This window comes from Scyliorhinus torazame, chromosome 18 (assembly GCF_047496885.1).
Source record: "Scyliorhinus torazame isolate Kashiwa2021f chromosome 18, sScyTor2.1, whole genome shotgun sequence".
In the NCBI taxonomy this organism is placed as follows: domain Eukaryota; kingdom Metazoa; phylum Chordata; class Chondrichthyes; order Carcharhiniformes; family Scyliorhinidae; genus Scyliorhinus; species Scyliorhinus torazame.
The window spans coordinates 79,895,021-79,911,960 of record NC_092724.1 but is presented as its reverse complement, the minus strand read 5'-3'; the positions used below and the strand labels follow the sequence as shown (position 1 = coordinate 79,911,960).

The 16,940-nt window shown below is 50.0% G+C and overlaps 1 protein-coding gene across 6 annotated transcripts in view; it reads left to right on the top strand.

Annotated features, from left to right (window-relative positions):
• Window positions 1-16,940, top strand: part of LOC140395329 (uncharacterized) — a 228,540-nt gene that overhangs the window by 137,868 nt on the left and 73,732 nt on the right. For all 6 annotated transcript variants that reach the window (XM_072482959.1, XM_072482960.1, XM_072482958.1 and 3 more), the window contains one exon: window positions 12,500-12,552. In XM_072482959.1, the coding sequence (XP_072339060.1) occupies window positions 12,500-12,552 (53 nt within the window). The remainder of the gene's footprint in view (window positions 1-12,499; window positions 12,553-16,940) is intronic.

Sequence of the window (16,940 nt, the reverse complement as noted above, 5' to 3'; positions counted from 1 at the left end):
TATCCCTAATCATATTATTCCTATCTAGATGATTATAAATCTTGTCTCTTATAATCCCCTCCAAAACTTTACCCACAACAGACGTGAGGCTCACCGGTCTATAGTTGCCGGGGTTGTCTCTACTCCCCTTCTTGAACAAAGGGACCACATTTGCTATCCTCCAGTCCTCTGGCACTATTCCTGTAGCCAATGATGACATAAAAATGAAAGCCAAAGGCTCAGCAATCTCTTCCCTGGCTTCCCAGAGAATCCTAGGATAAATCCCATCAGGCCCCGGGGACTTATCTATTTTCAGCCTGTCCAGAATTGCCAACAACTCTTCCCTACGTACCTCAATGCCATCTATTCTAATAGCCTGGGTCTCAGCATTCTCCTCCACAACATTCTCTTTTTCCTGAGTGAATACTGACGAAAAATATTCATTTAGTATCTCGCCTATCTCTTCAGACTCCACACACAACTTCCCATCCCTGTCCTTGACTGGCCCTACTCTTACCCTAGCCATTCTTTTATTCCTGACATACCTATAGAAAGCTTTTGGGTTTTCCTTGATCCTACCTGTCAACAAAGAACAAAGAACAAAGAAATGTACAGCACAGGAACAGGCCCTTCGGCCCTCCAAGCCCGTGCCGACCATACTGCCCGACTAAACTACAATCTTCTACACTTCCTGGGTCCGTATCCTTCTATTCCCATCCTATTCATATATTTGTCAAGATGCCCCTTAAATGTCCCTATCGTCCCTGCCTCCACTACCTCCTCCGGTAGTGAGTTCCAGGCACCCACTACCCTCTGCGTAAAAAACTTGCCTCGTACATCTACTCTAAACTTTGCCCCTCTCACCTTGAACCTATGCCCCCTAGTAATTGACCCCTCTACCCTGGGGAAAAGCCTCTGACTATCCACTCTGTCTATGCCCCTCATAATTTTGTATACCTCTATCAGGTCGCCCCTCAACCTCCTTCGTTCCAGTGAGAACAAACCGAGTTTATTCAATCGCTCCTCATAGCTTATGCCCTCCATACCAGGCAACATTCTGGTAAATCTCTTCTGCACCCTCTCTAAAGCCTCCACATCCTTCTGGTAGTGTGGCGACCAGAATTGAACACTATACTCCAAGTGTGGCCTAACTAAGGTTCTATACAGCTGCAACATGACTTGCCAATTCTTATACTCAATGCCCCGGCCAATGAAGGCAAGCATGCCTTATGCCTTCTTGACTACCTTCTCCACCTGTGTTGCCCCTTTCAATGACCTGTGGACCTGTACTCCTAGATCTCTTTGACTTTCAATACTCTTGAGGGTTCTACCATTCACTGTATATTCCCTACCTGCATTAGCCCTTCCAAAATGCATTACCTCACATTTGTCCAGGTTAAACTCCATCTGCCATCTCTCCGCCCAAGTCTCCAGACAATCTAAATCCTGCTGTATCCTCAGACAGTCCTCATCGCTATCCGCAATTCCACCAACCTTTGTGTCGTCTGCAAACTTACTAATCAGACCAGTTACATTTTCCTCCAAATCATTTATATATACTACAAAGAGCAAAGGTCCCAGCACTGATCCCTGTGGAACACCACTGGTCACAGCCCTCCAATTAGAAAAGCATCCCTCCATTGCTACCCTCTGCCTTCTATGGCCTAGCCAGTTCTGTATCCACCTTGCCAGTTCACCCCTGATCCCGTGTGACTTCACCTTTTGTACTAGTCTACCATGAGGGACCTTGTCAAAGGCCTTACTGAAGTCCATATAGACATCTACTGCCCTACCTGCATCAATCATCTTAGTGACCTCCTCGAAAAACTCTATCAAGTTAGTGAGACACGACCTCCCCTTCACAAAACCGTGCTGCCTCTCACTAATACGTCCATTTGCTTCCAAATGGGAGTAGATCCTGTCTCTAAGAATTCTCTCCAGTAATTTCCCTACCACTGAAGTAAGGCTCACCGGCCTGTAGTTCCCGGGATTATCCCTGCCACCCTTCTTAAACAGAGGTACAACATTGGCTATTCTCCAGTCCTCCGGGACATCCCCTGAAGACAGCGAGGATCCAAAGATTTCTGTCAAGGCCTCAGCAATTTCCTCTCCAGCCTCCTTCAGTATTCTGGGGTAGATCCCATCCGGCCCTGGGGACTTATCTAGAAGGTGTCACGAAAAGTCATTGGCAAATAGGGTTAAGGAAAATCCCAAGGCTTTTTACACGTACATAAAAAGCAAGAGGGTAGCCAGGGAAAGGGTTGGCCCACTGAAGGATAGGCAAGGGAATCGATGTGTGGAGCCAGAGGAAATGGGCGAGGTACTAAATGAATACTTTGCATCAGTATTCACCAAAGAGAAGAAATTGGTAGATGTTGAGTCTGGAGAAGGGTGTGTAGATAGCCTGGGTCACATTGAGATCCAAAAAGACGAGGTGTTGGGTGTCTTAAAAAATATTAAGGTAGATAAGTCCCCAGGGCCTGATGGGATCTACCCCAGAATACTGAAGGAGGCTGGCGAGGAAGTTGCTGAGGCCTTGACAGAAATCTTTGGATCCTCACTGTCTTCAGGTGATGTCCCGGAGGACTGGAGAATAGCCAATGTTGTTCCTCTGTTTAAGAAGGGTAGCAAGGATAATCCAGGGAACTACAGGCCGGTGAGCCGTGGTAGGGAAATTACTGGAGAGAATTCTTCGAGACAGAATCTACTCCTATTTGTAAGCAAATGGACGTATTAGTGAGAGGCAGCATGGTTTTGTGAAGGGGAAGTCATGTCATAATTTGATAGAGTTTTTCGAGGAGGTCACAAAGATGATTGATGCAGGTAGGGCAGTGGATGTTGTCTATATGGACTTCAGTAAGGCCTTTGACAAGGTCCCTCATGGTAGACTAGTACAAAAGGTGAAGTCACACGGGATCAGGGGTAAGCTGGCAAGGTGGAGACAGAACTGACTAGGTCATAGAAGGCAGAAAGTAGCAATGGAAGGATGCTTTTCTAATTGGAGGGCTGTGACCAGTGGTGTTCCACAGGGATCAGTGCTGGGACCTTTGCTCTTTGTAGTATATATAAATGATTTGGAGGAAAATGTAACTGGTCTGATTAGTAAGTTTGCAGACGACACAAAGGTTGGTGGAATTGCGGATAGCGATGAGGACTGTCAGAGGATACAGCAGGATTTAGATTGTTTGGAGACTTGGGCGGAGAGATGGCAGATGGAGTTTAATCCGGACAAATGCGAGGAAGCATTTGGGAAGATCTAATGAAGGTAGGGAATATACAGTGAATGGTAGAACCCTCAAGAGTATTGAAAGTCAAAGAGATCTAGGAGTACAGGTCCACAGGTCACTGAAAGGGGCAACACAGATGGAGAAGGTAGTCAAGAAGGCATACGGCATGCTTGCCTTCATTGGCCGGGGCACTGAGTATAAGAATTGGCAAGTCATGTTGCAGCTGTACAGAACCTTAGTTAGGCCACACTTGGAGTATAGTGTTCAATTCTGGTCGCCACACTACCAGAAGGATGTGGAGGCTTTAGAGAGGGTGCAGAAGAGATTTACCAGAATGTTGCCTGGTATGGAGGGCATTAGCTATGAGGAGCGGTTGAATAAACTTGGTTTGTTCTCACTGGAACGAAGGAGGTTGAGGGGCGACCTGATAGAGGTCTACAAAATTATGAGGGGCATAGACAGAGTGGATAGTCAGAGGCTTTTTCCCGGGGTAGAGGTGTCAATTACTAGGGGGCATAGGTTTAAGGTGAGAGGGGCAAGGTTTAGAGTAGATGTACGAGGCAAGTTTTTTTACACAGAGGGTAGTGGGTGCCTAGAACACGCTACCGGAGGAGGTGGTGGAAGCAGGGACGATAGTGACATTTAAGGGGCATCTTGACAAATACATGAATAGGATGGGAATAGAGGGATACGGACCCAGGAAGTGTAGAAGATTGTAGTTTAGTCGGGGTCATGGTCGGCACTGGCTTGGAGGGCCGAAGGGCCTGTTCCTGTGCTGTACATTTCTTTGTTCTTTGTTCTGTTCTGAATCTTAACACCTCGATCTGTAACCTCTCCTAAGTTATATTTCCTCTTAACCTTTCTCCTAATTTTCCTTGTCGTTGAACCCATATCTTCATGTAACAACCTGCCACGTCGCTTACCATTAATGTTTTCACTTCCCGTTTTATTCCTTTTAGTATTCCCGGTCCTATTCACTGAGCTCCCCTCAGTCACTGTACCTTGTACTGTCGCCCTTTTCGATTTGTGACTCTGGCTTCTCTGCCTTACACTTTCCCCCTCACTGCCTTTTGTTTCTGTCCCTGTTTTACTACCTTCCAACTTCCTGCATCAGTTCCTATCCCCCTGCCACATTAGTTTAAACTGTCCCCAACAGCTCGAGCAAACACATCAGTTCCAGTCCTGCCCAGGTGCAGACCATCCGGTTTGTACTGGTCCCACATCCCCCAGAACCGGTTCCAATGTCCCAGGAATTTGAATCCCTCCCTCTTGCACCATCTCTCGAGCCACGCATTCATCCTCTCTATCCTGACATTCCTACTCTGACTAGCTCGTGGCACTGGTAGCAATCCTGAGATTACTACCTTTGAGGTCCTACTTTTTAGTTTAACTCCTAACTCCCTAAATTCAGCTTGTAGGACCTCGTCCCGTTTTTTACCTATATCGTTGGTGCCTATGTGCACCACGACAGCTGGCTGTTCACCCTCCCCCCACAGAATGTCCTGCAGCCGCTCCGAGACATCCTTGACCCTTGCACCAGGGAGGCAACATACCATCCTGGAGTCTCGATTGCGTCCGCAGAACCGCCTGTCTATTCCCCTTACAATTGAGTCCCCTGTCACTATAGCCCTGCCATTCTTCTTCCTGCCCAGCTGCGCAGCAGAGCTAACCACCGTGCCATGAACCTGGCTGCTGCTGCCTTCCCCTGGTGAGCCATCTCCCTCAACAGTATCCAAAGCGGTATATCTGTTTTGCAGGGAGATGACCGCAGAGGACACCTGCACTGCCTTCCTACTCTTGCTCTGTCTTTTGGTCACCCATTTTCTATCTCCCTCAGTACCTTTCACCTGCGGTGTGACAAACTCGCAAAACGTGCTATCCACGATGTCCTCAGTGAGTCCATCCGCAGCTCCAGAGCCGTCAAGCGGTCTAACAGGAGACGGGTCTGAGATCTCCTGCCATGTCTTAAACCTTCGGTTAACTTCAACAATTCCAATTCCCCCCCCCAACTTTAAATAAATAAATAAACAACGAAGAAAAAAATAAATAAATGTACCAATGAAAAGAAACAGAAAAACAGAAACACTACTTACCAGTCACTTACCAGGGATAAAAAGCGCCTCCTCCCCCCCAAGCTTTGAATTCCCACCTAGATTCAAATTCCCAAACTCACTCTTGGTTCTGTCTCACTCTGGCTGTGTCTTCTCTGGCTCACTGGGAGAACTCACTGGGAGTGAGTTTACAAGTTGCTCTCTTTAAAAGATCCTGAATTGACTCCCCTCCCCCACCTGCTTTTAGATCAAGGTAGATTTAAGTGACTGACCCTTAACTGCCAACCAGTTATGTGAGTGGGTGGCAGCCCTTGTTAACCTACACTGCACAATTCTAGCCTAATTTAAATTAATTTAAACTCCTGAAATTTAAAAGGAGCTGCCTCACTGATTTGATTCAATTCCCACCTAGATTCAAATTCCCAAACTCACTCTTGGTTCTGTCTCACTCTGGCTGTGTCTTCTCTGGCTCACTGGGAGAACTCCTGGGGGAGCACTGAGAGGAAGTAGAGGGGAGGAATTTGTGTATGGTGGTGGGGTTCTACAATTCAGGGGTGTCATTTACGGTACTCTTTCGGGGATTGGATGGCATTGAATATTCGGGGGGTTGGACTATATATGTCAATGGTGACCATAGGCGATTCCTGATTCCTTTTTCTTTTTTTCTCCTAGGGAGGTTTTTTATTCGAGGCTTATATTGTTATGCGGGCCATTGTTTTTGCCTTTGCCTCCCTGATCGCCCGCCGTAGAATCCTGCTCGGCTGGCAGTCAGCAGCACCATCTAAAGCTGCAGACTGGCTGTCCGACCTGTTGGAATTTCTCAAAATGAAGAAAATTAAATTCGCCATCCGGGGGGCTTCCTCAGAATATGGGAGCCATTCACCCAACTGTTCCGGGACCTGGTTGTGGCCAACGAACAAACAAATAAATAATCAAGTAGCCAAGAGCCAGGGGAAAATAGCCAAGACATGAGAAAAGAGAGGGATGGAAGAGAAGACCGAGGGGGGGGGGGGGGGGGTGCTGGCGGCAGGGAAACAGTGCAAGAGGGGGTAGCCAAACACAGCTGAAAAGAAAGGGGAGCTGCAGAGAGGAGAAGTGGGGGGCAGAGAAGGAAGGAAGGACAGGGGGCAAAGATTAATAGTGGGGACCAGAGGGGAGGGAACACAAGCTGGAAGGAGAACACGGGAAACAACAAAGACTGCAATGAAAACAGGGCAACAGAGAGTAAGAAAGTACAAGAGAAAGGAACGACAGATGACTGAGGCAGAGGCAAACACACAACAACAGCGTAAACCAACCGGGAGAAGCAAGTAACACAAGGGGCACTGCCCACCCAGTTTGTTTTGTTTTGCTTGTTCTGTGCGGAAGAAGGTTAAATACGGCAAATTTCGGGAATCTTGGATAACGAGAGATATTGTAGGCCTTGTCAAAAAGAAAAAGGAGGTATTTGTCAGGGCTAGAAGGCTGGGAACAGACAAAGCCTGTGTGAAATATAAGGAAAGTAGGAAGGAACTTAAGCAAGGAGTCAGGAGGGCTAGAAGGGGTCACGAAAAGTCATTGGCAAATAGGGTTAAGGAAAATCCCAAGGCTTCTTACACATACATAAAAAGCACGAGGGTAGCCAGGGAAAGGGTTGGCCCACTGAAAGATAGGCAAGGGAATCTATGTGTGAAGCCAGAGGAAATGGGCGACGTACTAAATGAATACTTTGCATCAGTATTCACCAAAGAGAAGAAATTGGTGGATGTTGAGTCTGGAGAAGGATGTGTAGATAGCCTGGGTCACATTGAGATCCAAAAAGACGAGGTGTTGGGTGTCTTAAAAAATATTAAGGTGGATAAGTCCCCAGGGCCTGATGGGATCTACCCTAGAATACTGAAGGAGGCTGGAGAGAAAATTGCTGAGGCCTTGACAGAATTCTTTGGATCCCCACTGTCTTCAGGTGATGTCCCGGAGGACTGGAGAATAGCCAATGTTGTTCCTTTGTTTAAGAAGGGTAGCAAGGATAATCCAGGGAACTACAGGCCGGTGAGCCTTACGTCAGTGGTAGGGAAATTACTGGAGAGAATTCTTCGAGACAGGATCTACTCCCATTTGGAAGCAAATTAGTGAGAGGCAGCATAGTTTTGTGAACGGGAGGTCGTGTCTCACTAACTTGATAGAGTTTTTCGAAGAGATCACAAAGATGATTGATGCAGGTAGGGCAGTGGATGTTGTCTATATGGACTTCAGTAAGGCCTTTGACAAGTTCCTTCATGGTAGACTGGTACAAAAGGTGAAGTCACACGGGATCAGGGGTGAGCTGGCAAGGTGGATACAGAACTGGCTAGGCCATAGAAGGCAGAGAGTAGCAATGGAAGGGTGCTTTTCTAATTGGAGGGCTGTGACTAGTGGTGTTCCGCAGGGATCAGTGATGGCACCTTTGCTGTTTGTAGTATATATAAATGATTTGGAGGAAAATGTAACTGGTCTGATTAGTAAATTTGCAGACGACACAAAGGTTGGTGGAATTGCGGATAGCGAAGAGGACTGTCAGAGGATACAGCAGGATTTAGATCGTTTGGAGACTTGGGCGGAGAGATGGCAGGTGGAGTTTAATCCGGACAAATGTGAGGTAATGCATTTTGGAAGGTCTAATGCAGGTAGGGAATATACAGTGAATGGTAGAACCCTCAAGAGTATTGAAAGTCAGAGAGATCTAGGTGTAGAGGTCCACAGGTCACTGAAAGGGGCAACACAGGTGGAGAAGGTAGTCAAGAAGGCATACGGCATGCTTGCCTTCATTGGCCGGGACATTGAGTATAAGAATTGGCAAGTCATGTTGCAGCTGTATAGAACCTTAGTGAGGCCACACTTGGAGTATAGTTTTTAATTCTGGTCGCCACACTACCAGAAGGATGTGGAGGCTTTAGAGAGGGCGCAGAAGAGATTTACCAGGATGTTGCCTGGTATGGAGGGCATTAGCTATGAGGCGCGGTTGAATAAACTCGGTTTGTTCTCACTGGAACAACGGAGGTTGAGGGGCGACCTGATAGTGGTCTACAAAATTATGAGGGGCATAGACAGAGTGGATAGTCAGAGGCTTTTCCCCAGGGTAAAGGGGTCAATTACTAGGGGGCATAGGTTTAAGGTGCGAGGGGCAAGGTTTAGAGGAGATGTACGAGACAAGTTTTTTTACACAGAGGGTAGTGGGTGCCTGGAACTCGCTGCCGGAGGAGGTGGTGGAAGCAGGGACGATAGTGACATTTAAGGGGCATCTTGACAAATACATGAATAGGATGGGAATAGAGGGATATGGACCCCGGAAGTCTAGAAGATTTTAGTTTAGACGGGCAGCATGGTCGGCACGGGCTTGGAGGGCCGAAGGGCCTGTTCCTGTGCTGTACATTTCTTTGTTCTTTGCTCTTTGATCTGTATATATTTTTTTAAAACAGAAAAGAAGGGGGAGGTGGAACAATGAAAATTACATATTTAACCTAACTGTTTCTCCACTGCCTCTATGTCTCTACACTTCCCCAGTTTTTATTTTATTTCCCCTTGGTTTTTTTAAAATTCATGTAGTGTTTTTTGTTATCTCTTCTGGGTTTCTCTATGTGTACATCTGTAAATATACCATGTATACAACACCTAATAGGTGAGGGAAATTGTTCTGTTGCGGGATAGGACTGGGAAATTGGTGCTGGCCCCGGACCAGATTAATAGGGTGTTCGAGGAGTTTTACGAGAAGTTGTATACATCGGAGCCACCGGGGGAGGATCGGGGGATGCAGGAATTCTTGGATGGTTTGGAATACCCGAGGGTGGGGGAGGAGGATAGGGCCATATTGGAGGGGGCAGTAGGGAAGCAGGAGATAAAGGAGGCAATTGAGAGGATGCAGTCGGGGAAGGTAGCAGGGCCGGATGGGTTCCTGGTGGAGTGCTATAAGAAATTTAGGGATACGATGGTGCCGCTGATGGTGGGATGTTTGAGGATGCGATAGGGAAGGGGGTGCTGTCATAGACTTTGGGGCAAGCCTCGATCTCCTTGCTGTAAAAGAAGGATAAGGATCTGACAGAGTGTGGGTCGTACAGGTCTATATCGCTATTGAATGTGGATGCGAAGATATTGCTGAAGGTGTTGGTGGTTAGGTTGGAGGAGTGCCTCCCGAAGGTGATAGGGGAGGACCAGACTGGGTTTGTGAAAGGGAGGCAGCTGTTTTCGAATATTAGGAGGGTATTGTTATGGCACCGACGCAGGGGAGGGACACAGAGGTGGTGGTTGCGCTGGACGCAGAACAGGCATTTAATCGGGTAGAGTGGGGATATTTGATGGCGGTGTTCGAGCAGCTTGGGATTGGGCCGGGATTTATGGAGCGGGTATTGTATAGGGAGCCGAGGGCAAGTTCCGCACAAAACAGTATGAGTTTGGGGTATTTTGGGGACCAAACAGGGTTGTCCTCTGTTATTTATGCTAGCGATCGAGCCTTTGGCCATCGCGTTGAGGAGTTTGGGGGTGTAGAGGGGAATAGTGCCGGGGTGGGGGGGGATGGGTGGAACATCATATCTTTATACGTGGATGATTTGTTATTGCACATGTCAGAGCCGAGTGCATCGATGGGAGGTATACTGGAACTGCTCCGAGTGTTTGGCTCCTTTTCGGGGTATAAGCTAAATTTGGACAAATGTGAATACTTTGTGGTGTCCCAGCCGGGGGTAGGGGCGGGGCAAGGGGTGTAGAGCGGCAACCCACTTTAGATATCTGGGGGTGCAGGTGGTACGGGATTGAGGGGGGCCTCCATAGGTACAATCTTACTAGTTTGGTGGGAAGGTTGAAGGCGGACTTGGCAAGGTGGGATGGTCTTCCTCTGTCGCTGGCGGTCAGGTACAGGCGATTAAAATGAATGTGTTGCCGCAGTTTTTGTTTATATTTCAGTGCCTGCCAACCTTTTTACCAAAGGCATTTTTTAAGGAGGTGGAAAAAATCATTACCTTGTTTATTTAGGGGGCGGGGGATGGGGGAGAAGGTGACTAGGATTAGGAAGGTGCTTCTGCAGAGAGGAAGGCAAGCAGGGGGTTGGGCCTCCCAAATCTGTTATATTATTACTGGGTGGCGAATGCTGAAAAGGTGAGGAGCTGGGTCAGAGGTGGAGAGTCCCAGTGGGTTAGAATGGAGGAAAGTCTGTGCAGGGGTTCGTGACTGAGGGCGCTGCCAACGCCGCTGCTCCCGATGGCCCTGGTAAATATTTGGGGAGTCCGGTGGTGGCGGCAACATTGAAGATCTGGGGGCAGTTTGAGGCAGCACTTTAAGTTGTGGGCGGGGTCAAAATAGATGCCGATTAGGGGGAACCATAGGTTTGAGCCAGAGAAGTGGGATGGGAGATTTCGGAGAAGGGTGGAGAGGGGAGTTAGGGTATTAAAGGATTTGTTTCGGGGCGGGGGGTGATTTGCGAGGCTGGAGGAGTTGGGCTGGGGCAGAGGGAGGTGTTTAGATATCTGCAGGTCCGACATTTTGCCAGGAGGGAGGTTCAGAGCTTCCCGATAGCACCAGCCTCTACATCATGGGCAGCACGGTAGCATAGTGGTTAGCACAGTTGCTTCACTGCTCCAGGGTCCCAGGTTCGATTCATGGCTGGGTCACTGTGCGGAGTCTGCACGTTCTACCCGTGTCTGCGTGGGTTTCCTCCGGGTGCTCCGGTTTCCTCCCACAGTCCAAAGATGTGCGGGTTAGGTGAATTGGCCATGCTAAATTGCCCTTTAGTGTCCAAAAGATGTTAAGTGGGGGTTACTGGGTTACGGGGATAGGGTAGATACGTGGGCTTCAGTAGGGTGCTCTTTGTAAGGGCCAGTGCAGACTCGATGGGACGAATGGCCTCCTTCTGCACTGTAAATTCTATGATTGTTGAAGGAGGTATTGACAGCAAGGGAAATGGAAATGGGGGTGTCGGAGATTTATGGGACGATTCTGGGGGAGGACAATGTATCATTGGAGGGGATTAAAGCGAAGTGGGAGGAAGACTTGGGGGAGGGTATGGAGGAAGGGCTGTGGTGTGAGGTGCTTCGGAGGTTGAATGCTTCAACCTTGTGTGCAAGGCTGGGGCTGATACAGTTGAAGGTGGTATATGGGGCGCACCTCACAAGGGTGAGGATGAGCCAACTCTTTGAGGGGGTGGTGTATGTTTGTGAGTGCTATGGGAGGAGCTCCTCGCATGTTTTGGTCCTGTCTGAAACTGAAGGGGTATTGGAGGGAGGTCTTTAAGGTCGTCTTGGGGTGGTGCATGTGAGGTTCGAACCAGGGCCCCTCGAAGCCATATTTAGGGTGTCGGAGCAGCCTGGGCTGCAGGCGGGAGCGGGGGCAGGCATCTTCGCCTCACTGATTACCTGAAGATTGGAGGGGCGGAGGTCAGTTTCTCCGCCCTGCGCCTCAGTGTGGCGGGGGCACCTGCTGGAATTTCTGAAGCTCGAGAAGGTGAAGTTTGAGCTGAGGGGGAGGATGGAAGGGTTCTACAATTCAAGGGCATTGTTTATCCTGCACTTTTAAGAATTGGGTGCCATCAAACATTGGGGGTGCGGGGTGGGGGAGGGGGTCGTTGAGTGTATGGTTTATTGTTTACCATGTATGGAATGCCCATGGATTCTCTTTTTATTATTTTGTATTTGGGATGAAGGGGGGAGGTTTGTATGATGATGTATGTTGTTTGTATGTTGGTTGGGGGATTGCTATTGTATTTATTCTTAGTTATCTTTTGTTGGGTGTATATTTGATGAAAATGTGGAAAATGAGAAGAAGAAAAATATTTTTTAAAACTATACCTTATTTTACCATTAACATATTAGATAGTATGGGAGGTCATTAGGTCAAGAGATTGAGGGTTAGGTCATTAGGTAAAGAGATTGAGGGTTAGGACGAGGTGGGAACAGGTTTGTGGAACAAACTTCTCTTTTCTTACTCTTTTAAGGTTATTTTTTCCTATAACTTTAATGTAGTTTGATTGGACCATATGCTTCTCTTTATATTCATGATGTCCTGAAAAAGACATTTTTACTGACTCTTATATGATGTCCTAGCATCATATTGGGCAACTCATTGTCATCCTTAGTAGTTCATCAAAATGGACCTAATGCACAAAAACTTCAAAATCTTCAGATCAGTTTCCCCTTTACACTGCAATAACTTTCTGATCCATGGCTGGGAACAGTGAATGTGCCCTGCACTGATGTCCACCTCCCACAGTGAAATTGCTAACACATACTTGTTTTTACACAGGTGTGTGAGATGTACGATACAGTCCCCTGTCGGGAGCTGGGGATGGTGCTCAGGTAAGGTCCAGCTGTCTTGCATTAAAAACATCAACAACAAATTTAAATTATTTGGCTGAGAGATTTTCCAAGGAACTACTGTTGTTCCATTGTTTAAGAAGGGCAGCAGGGATAATCTAGGAAATTATAGGCCGGTGAACCTTACGTTCAGGGAAACTATTGGAAAAGATTCTTAGAGATAGGATTTACTCACATTTGGAAACAAATGGACTTATTAGTGATGGACTGCATGGTTTTGTGAAGGGGAGGTCGTGCCTAACTAATTTGACCAAGTTTTTTGAGGGGAAAAAAAAATCACTTATTGTCACAAGTAGGCTTCAAATGAAGTTACTGTGAAAAGCCCCTAGTCGCCACATTCCGGCGCCTGTTTGGGGAGGCTGGTACAGGAATTGAACCGTGCGGCTGGCCTGCCGTGGTCTGCTTAGTGATTTAGCCCAGTGTGATAAACCAGCCCCTCAACAAAGGTGATCGATGAGGGAAAGGCAGTAGATGTTGTATACATGGACTTCAGTAAAGCCTTTGACAAGGTACCTCATGGCAGATTGGTACAAAAGGTGAAGTCACATGCGATCAGAGGAGAGCTGGCAAATTGGATACAGAACTGGTTTGGGCACAGAAGACAGAGGGTAGCAGTAGAAGGATGCTTTCCTGAATTGAAGGCTATGACTAGGGACGTTCCACAAGGATCAATTCTGGGGCCTTTGTTGTTCGTGATGTATACAAATGATTTGGAAGAAAATGTAGCTGGTCTGATTAGTACTTCGCAGACGACACAAAAATTGGTGGAGTTGCAGATAGAGCAGAGGATACAGCAAGATATGAACTGGTTGGAGTCTTGGGCGGAGAAATGGCAGATGGAGTTTAATCCGGACAAGTGTGAGGTGATGCACTTTGGAAGGTCCAATGTATGTAGGAATTACACAATAAATGGTAGAACTCTTGCGAGTACTGACAGGCAGAGGGGTCTGGGCGTGCATGTCCATCGATCACTGAAAGTGGCAACGCAAGTGGTCATCTACCTCATGGTAGTCAAGAAGGCATACGTCATGCTGGTCTTCATTAGTCGGGGCATTAAACATAAAAATTGGCAAGTCATGTTGCAGCTGAACAGGACCTTAGTTAGGCCTCATTTGGACTATTGTGTACAATTCTGGTCGCCACATCAGAAGGATGTGGATCCTTTGGAGAGGGTACAGAAGCGAATGTTGCCTGGTATGGAGGGCATTAGCTATGAGGAGAGGTCAAATAAAACTCAGTCTGTTCTCACTGGAATGACGGAGGTTGAGAGGAGACCTGAAAGAGATGTGGTAATACCAGGTATTGAGGTACCAGAGAGAGGAATAACCATTGGCTAGACCGCGGGGTCTACCATTGGGCAATGTACATAGCCCCGCCCTGAGAGGCGGGGTATAAGAACCAGTGCCGTCCCCAGCAGCCTTCACTTCTGTAACTTCGCTGCTGGGTACAGTTCTATCTGATTAAAGCTGAATCGATATGACTCCACGTGGACTCAAGCGTATTGATTGTGCATCAATTTAATCAGATAAGTACTTTTGAAGGATGGATCTCCACATCAAGCCGGCGTGCCTTCAGCTCAGCCCGCACGCAGAAAACTCCATCGAGATTTTTAAGCATTTGCTGGCATGCTTCCAGAGCTACCTCGAGACGGCTGCCGACACCCCCACGGAAAGGCAGAAAATGCACCTCCTATGCTCGCGGGTCGGCCCGGCAATCTACCCCCTGATCGAAGGGGCGGCGAACTATGATAAAGCCATGGAACTGCTGGAAGGACACTACATTCGTCCACTTAATCAGGTCTACGCCCGTCACCTGCTGGCAACGAGACGGCAGAGCCCAGATGAGACGCTAGAAGATTTCTACAGGGCGCTGATCGTGCTGGGCCAAAACTGCGGCTGCCCAGCGGTGACGGCGAACGAGCACTCCGAACTTTTAATTCGAGACGCCTTCGTGGCAGGTATGATATCCCCCGATATTCGCCGAAGGCTGCTCAAAATGGAGACGCTGGGCCTCGGCAGGGTCTATGGACGTGGCGTACAGAAACGCCCTGGCTGCGTGGCACCCCGCCGCAGCAGCCCCCCCCGACTTAACCCCCCTAACCCCCAGACTTACCCGCAAACTCCGCAGGCCTGCGCCGCCGGCCAACGCTGCTTCTGCGGCCAGGCGAATCACCGCGCGCGCGCTGCCCGGCCCGCACCGTCACCTGCAAAGGATGCGGCAAGAAAGGCCACTATGCCGTGGTCTGCCTCGCCCGCGTGGTGAACGCGGTGTCCAGCGACTACCCTCAGCCATTCCTCCAGCCGCCCGCCGCGCAACCACAGCCGTTCCTCCACGCCCCGACCGTTCCAGGCCCACCGCCGCACTCCCTTTTCCCAGCCCCGCTGGCCCAACGCGCACCGCAGTTTTTGCCCCGCCAGGCAGCGTCGCTGCCACAGCCTTTCTTCTCCACGGCAACCACGCTGGAGGAGTACGCGCAGCCATTTGGTCCCTCGCCGACCCAATCGTCGGGGTCTCCGTCCCCGAACTCCATGGGCGACCCCTGGCCGGCGCCATCCTGGATGGGGCCTCAAGCCCCCAGCGCAGCTGGCTACGCGCTGCCGGGCCAAAACCCCTCGCTGCACCTGGCCTCCGTCACATTGGAGCAGCATGCGGCGCTAGTTTACTCCTCCCCGCCCAAAACGCCGCAGCTCCAGGCCCCGACCGCCCACCTCTCCCCGCCCCGCGCCGTGGCCGCGGTCTTCTGTGCACCTGGAACGATGCAGCACGCCCCGCTCCGGGCCCCGACCGGCCAGCGCTCACCGCCCAAAACGCCGCGGCACGCCCCGCTCCAGCGCTCACCTCCACCCCCCTGCCCTAAGGCCAGGGCCGACCCACGGGCGCAGTCTTTCTGGCGGGTCCCGGCCATCCAAGGCCCACCTCTGCCAGTTTGCTCCACCCCGCCGCCATCTTCCGAGTCCCCGGACTCCACGTGCGATCCATGGCCGGCGCCATCTTGGATGGGGCCTCAAGCCCCCAGCGCGGCTGGCTACGCGCCGCCCGACCAAAACCCTGTGTTGCAGCTGGCCTCCGCCTCATGGAAGCAGAATGTGCCGCCATTTTGTCCCCCCCCCGCCGCCATTTTGTTTCTCCCCGCCGCCATTTTGTTTCTCCCCGCTGCCATTCTCGGAGTCCCCGGACTCCATGTGTGAGCCATGGACGGCATCATCTTGGATGGGGCCTCAAGCCCCCAACACGGCTGACGATGCGCTGCCCGATCTTCACTCCTTGCTGCAGCTGGCCTCCGTCACCCTGGACCAGAGTCGGCCCCGAATGCTAGCAAAGGCCACCACGACAATCTGCATCAACGGCCACGTGACGTCATGCCTCATCGACTCTGGGAGCACGGAGAGTTTTGTCCACCCCAACACGGTAAGGCTCTGGTCACCTACCCCACCCAACAAAGAATCTCCTTGGCCTCCGGGTCACACCCGGTGCAGATAAAAGGGTTCTGCCTCGCGAACCTCACCGTCCAAGGCAGGGAATTCCGCAATTTCCGCCTATACGTGCTGCCGCACCTCTGCGCAGCCACCCTTCTGGGACTGGATTTCCAGTGCCACCTACAAAGCCTTACTTTTAAATTCGGCGGCCCTATACCCCCCCTTACTGTTTGCGGCCTCGCGACCCTTAAGGTCGCCCCGCCTTCCCTGTTTGCGAACCTCATCCCGGATTGCAAACCCGTCGCCACCAGGAGCAGACGGTACAGCGCCCAGGACCGGACCTTCATCAGGTCCGAGGTCCAAAGGCTGCTGAAGGAAGGGGTCATCGAAGCGAGCAACAGCCCCTGGAGGGCTCAAGTAGTGGTGGTAAAGACCGGGGAGAAGCATAGGATGGTCATAGACTATAGCCAGACCATCAACCAGTTTACGCAACTGGACGCGTACCCCCTCCCCCGTATAGCCGACCTGGTGAACAGGATCGCGCAATACAAAGTCTTCTCCACGGTGGATCTCAAGCCTGCCTACCACCAGCTACCCCTCCGTACTAGTGACTGCCAGTACACTGCCTTCGAAGCAGATGGGCTCTACCACTTTTTAAGAGTTCCCTTCGGTGTCACAAACGGGGTCTCGGTCTTCCAGCGTGAGATGGACCGAATGGTTGACCGGTACGGCTTACACGCAACGTTCCCGTATCTTGACAACATCACCATCTGCGGCCATGACCAGCAGGACCACGACACCAACCTCCGTAAATTTCTCCAGACCGCTCACCTCCTGAATCTGACCTACAATAAGGAGAAGTGCGTGTTTAGCACCGACCGTCTAGCCATCCTAGGCTACGTAGTGCGAAATGGAGTCATAGGCCCCGACCCCGAACGCATCCGCCCCCTTATG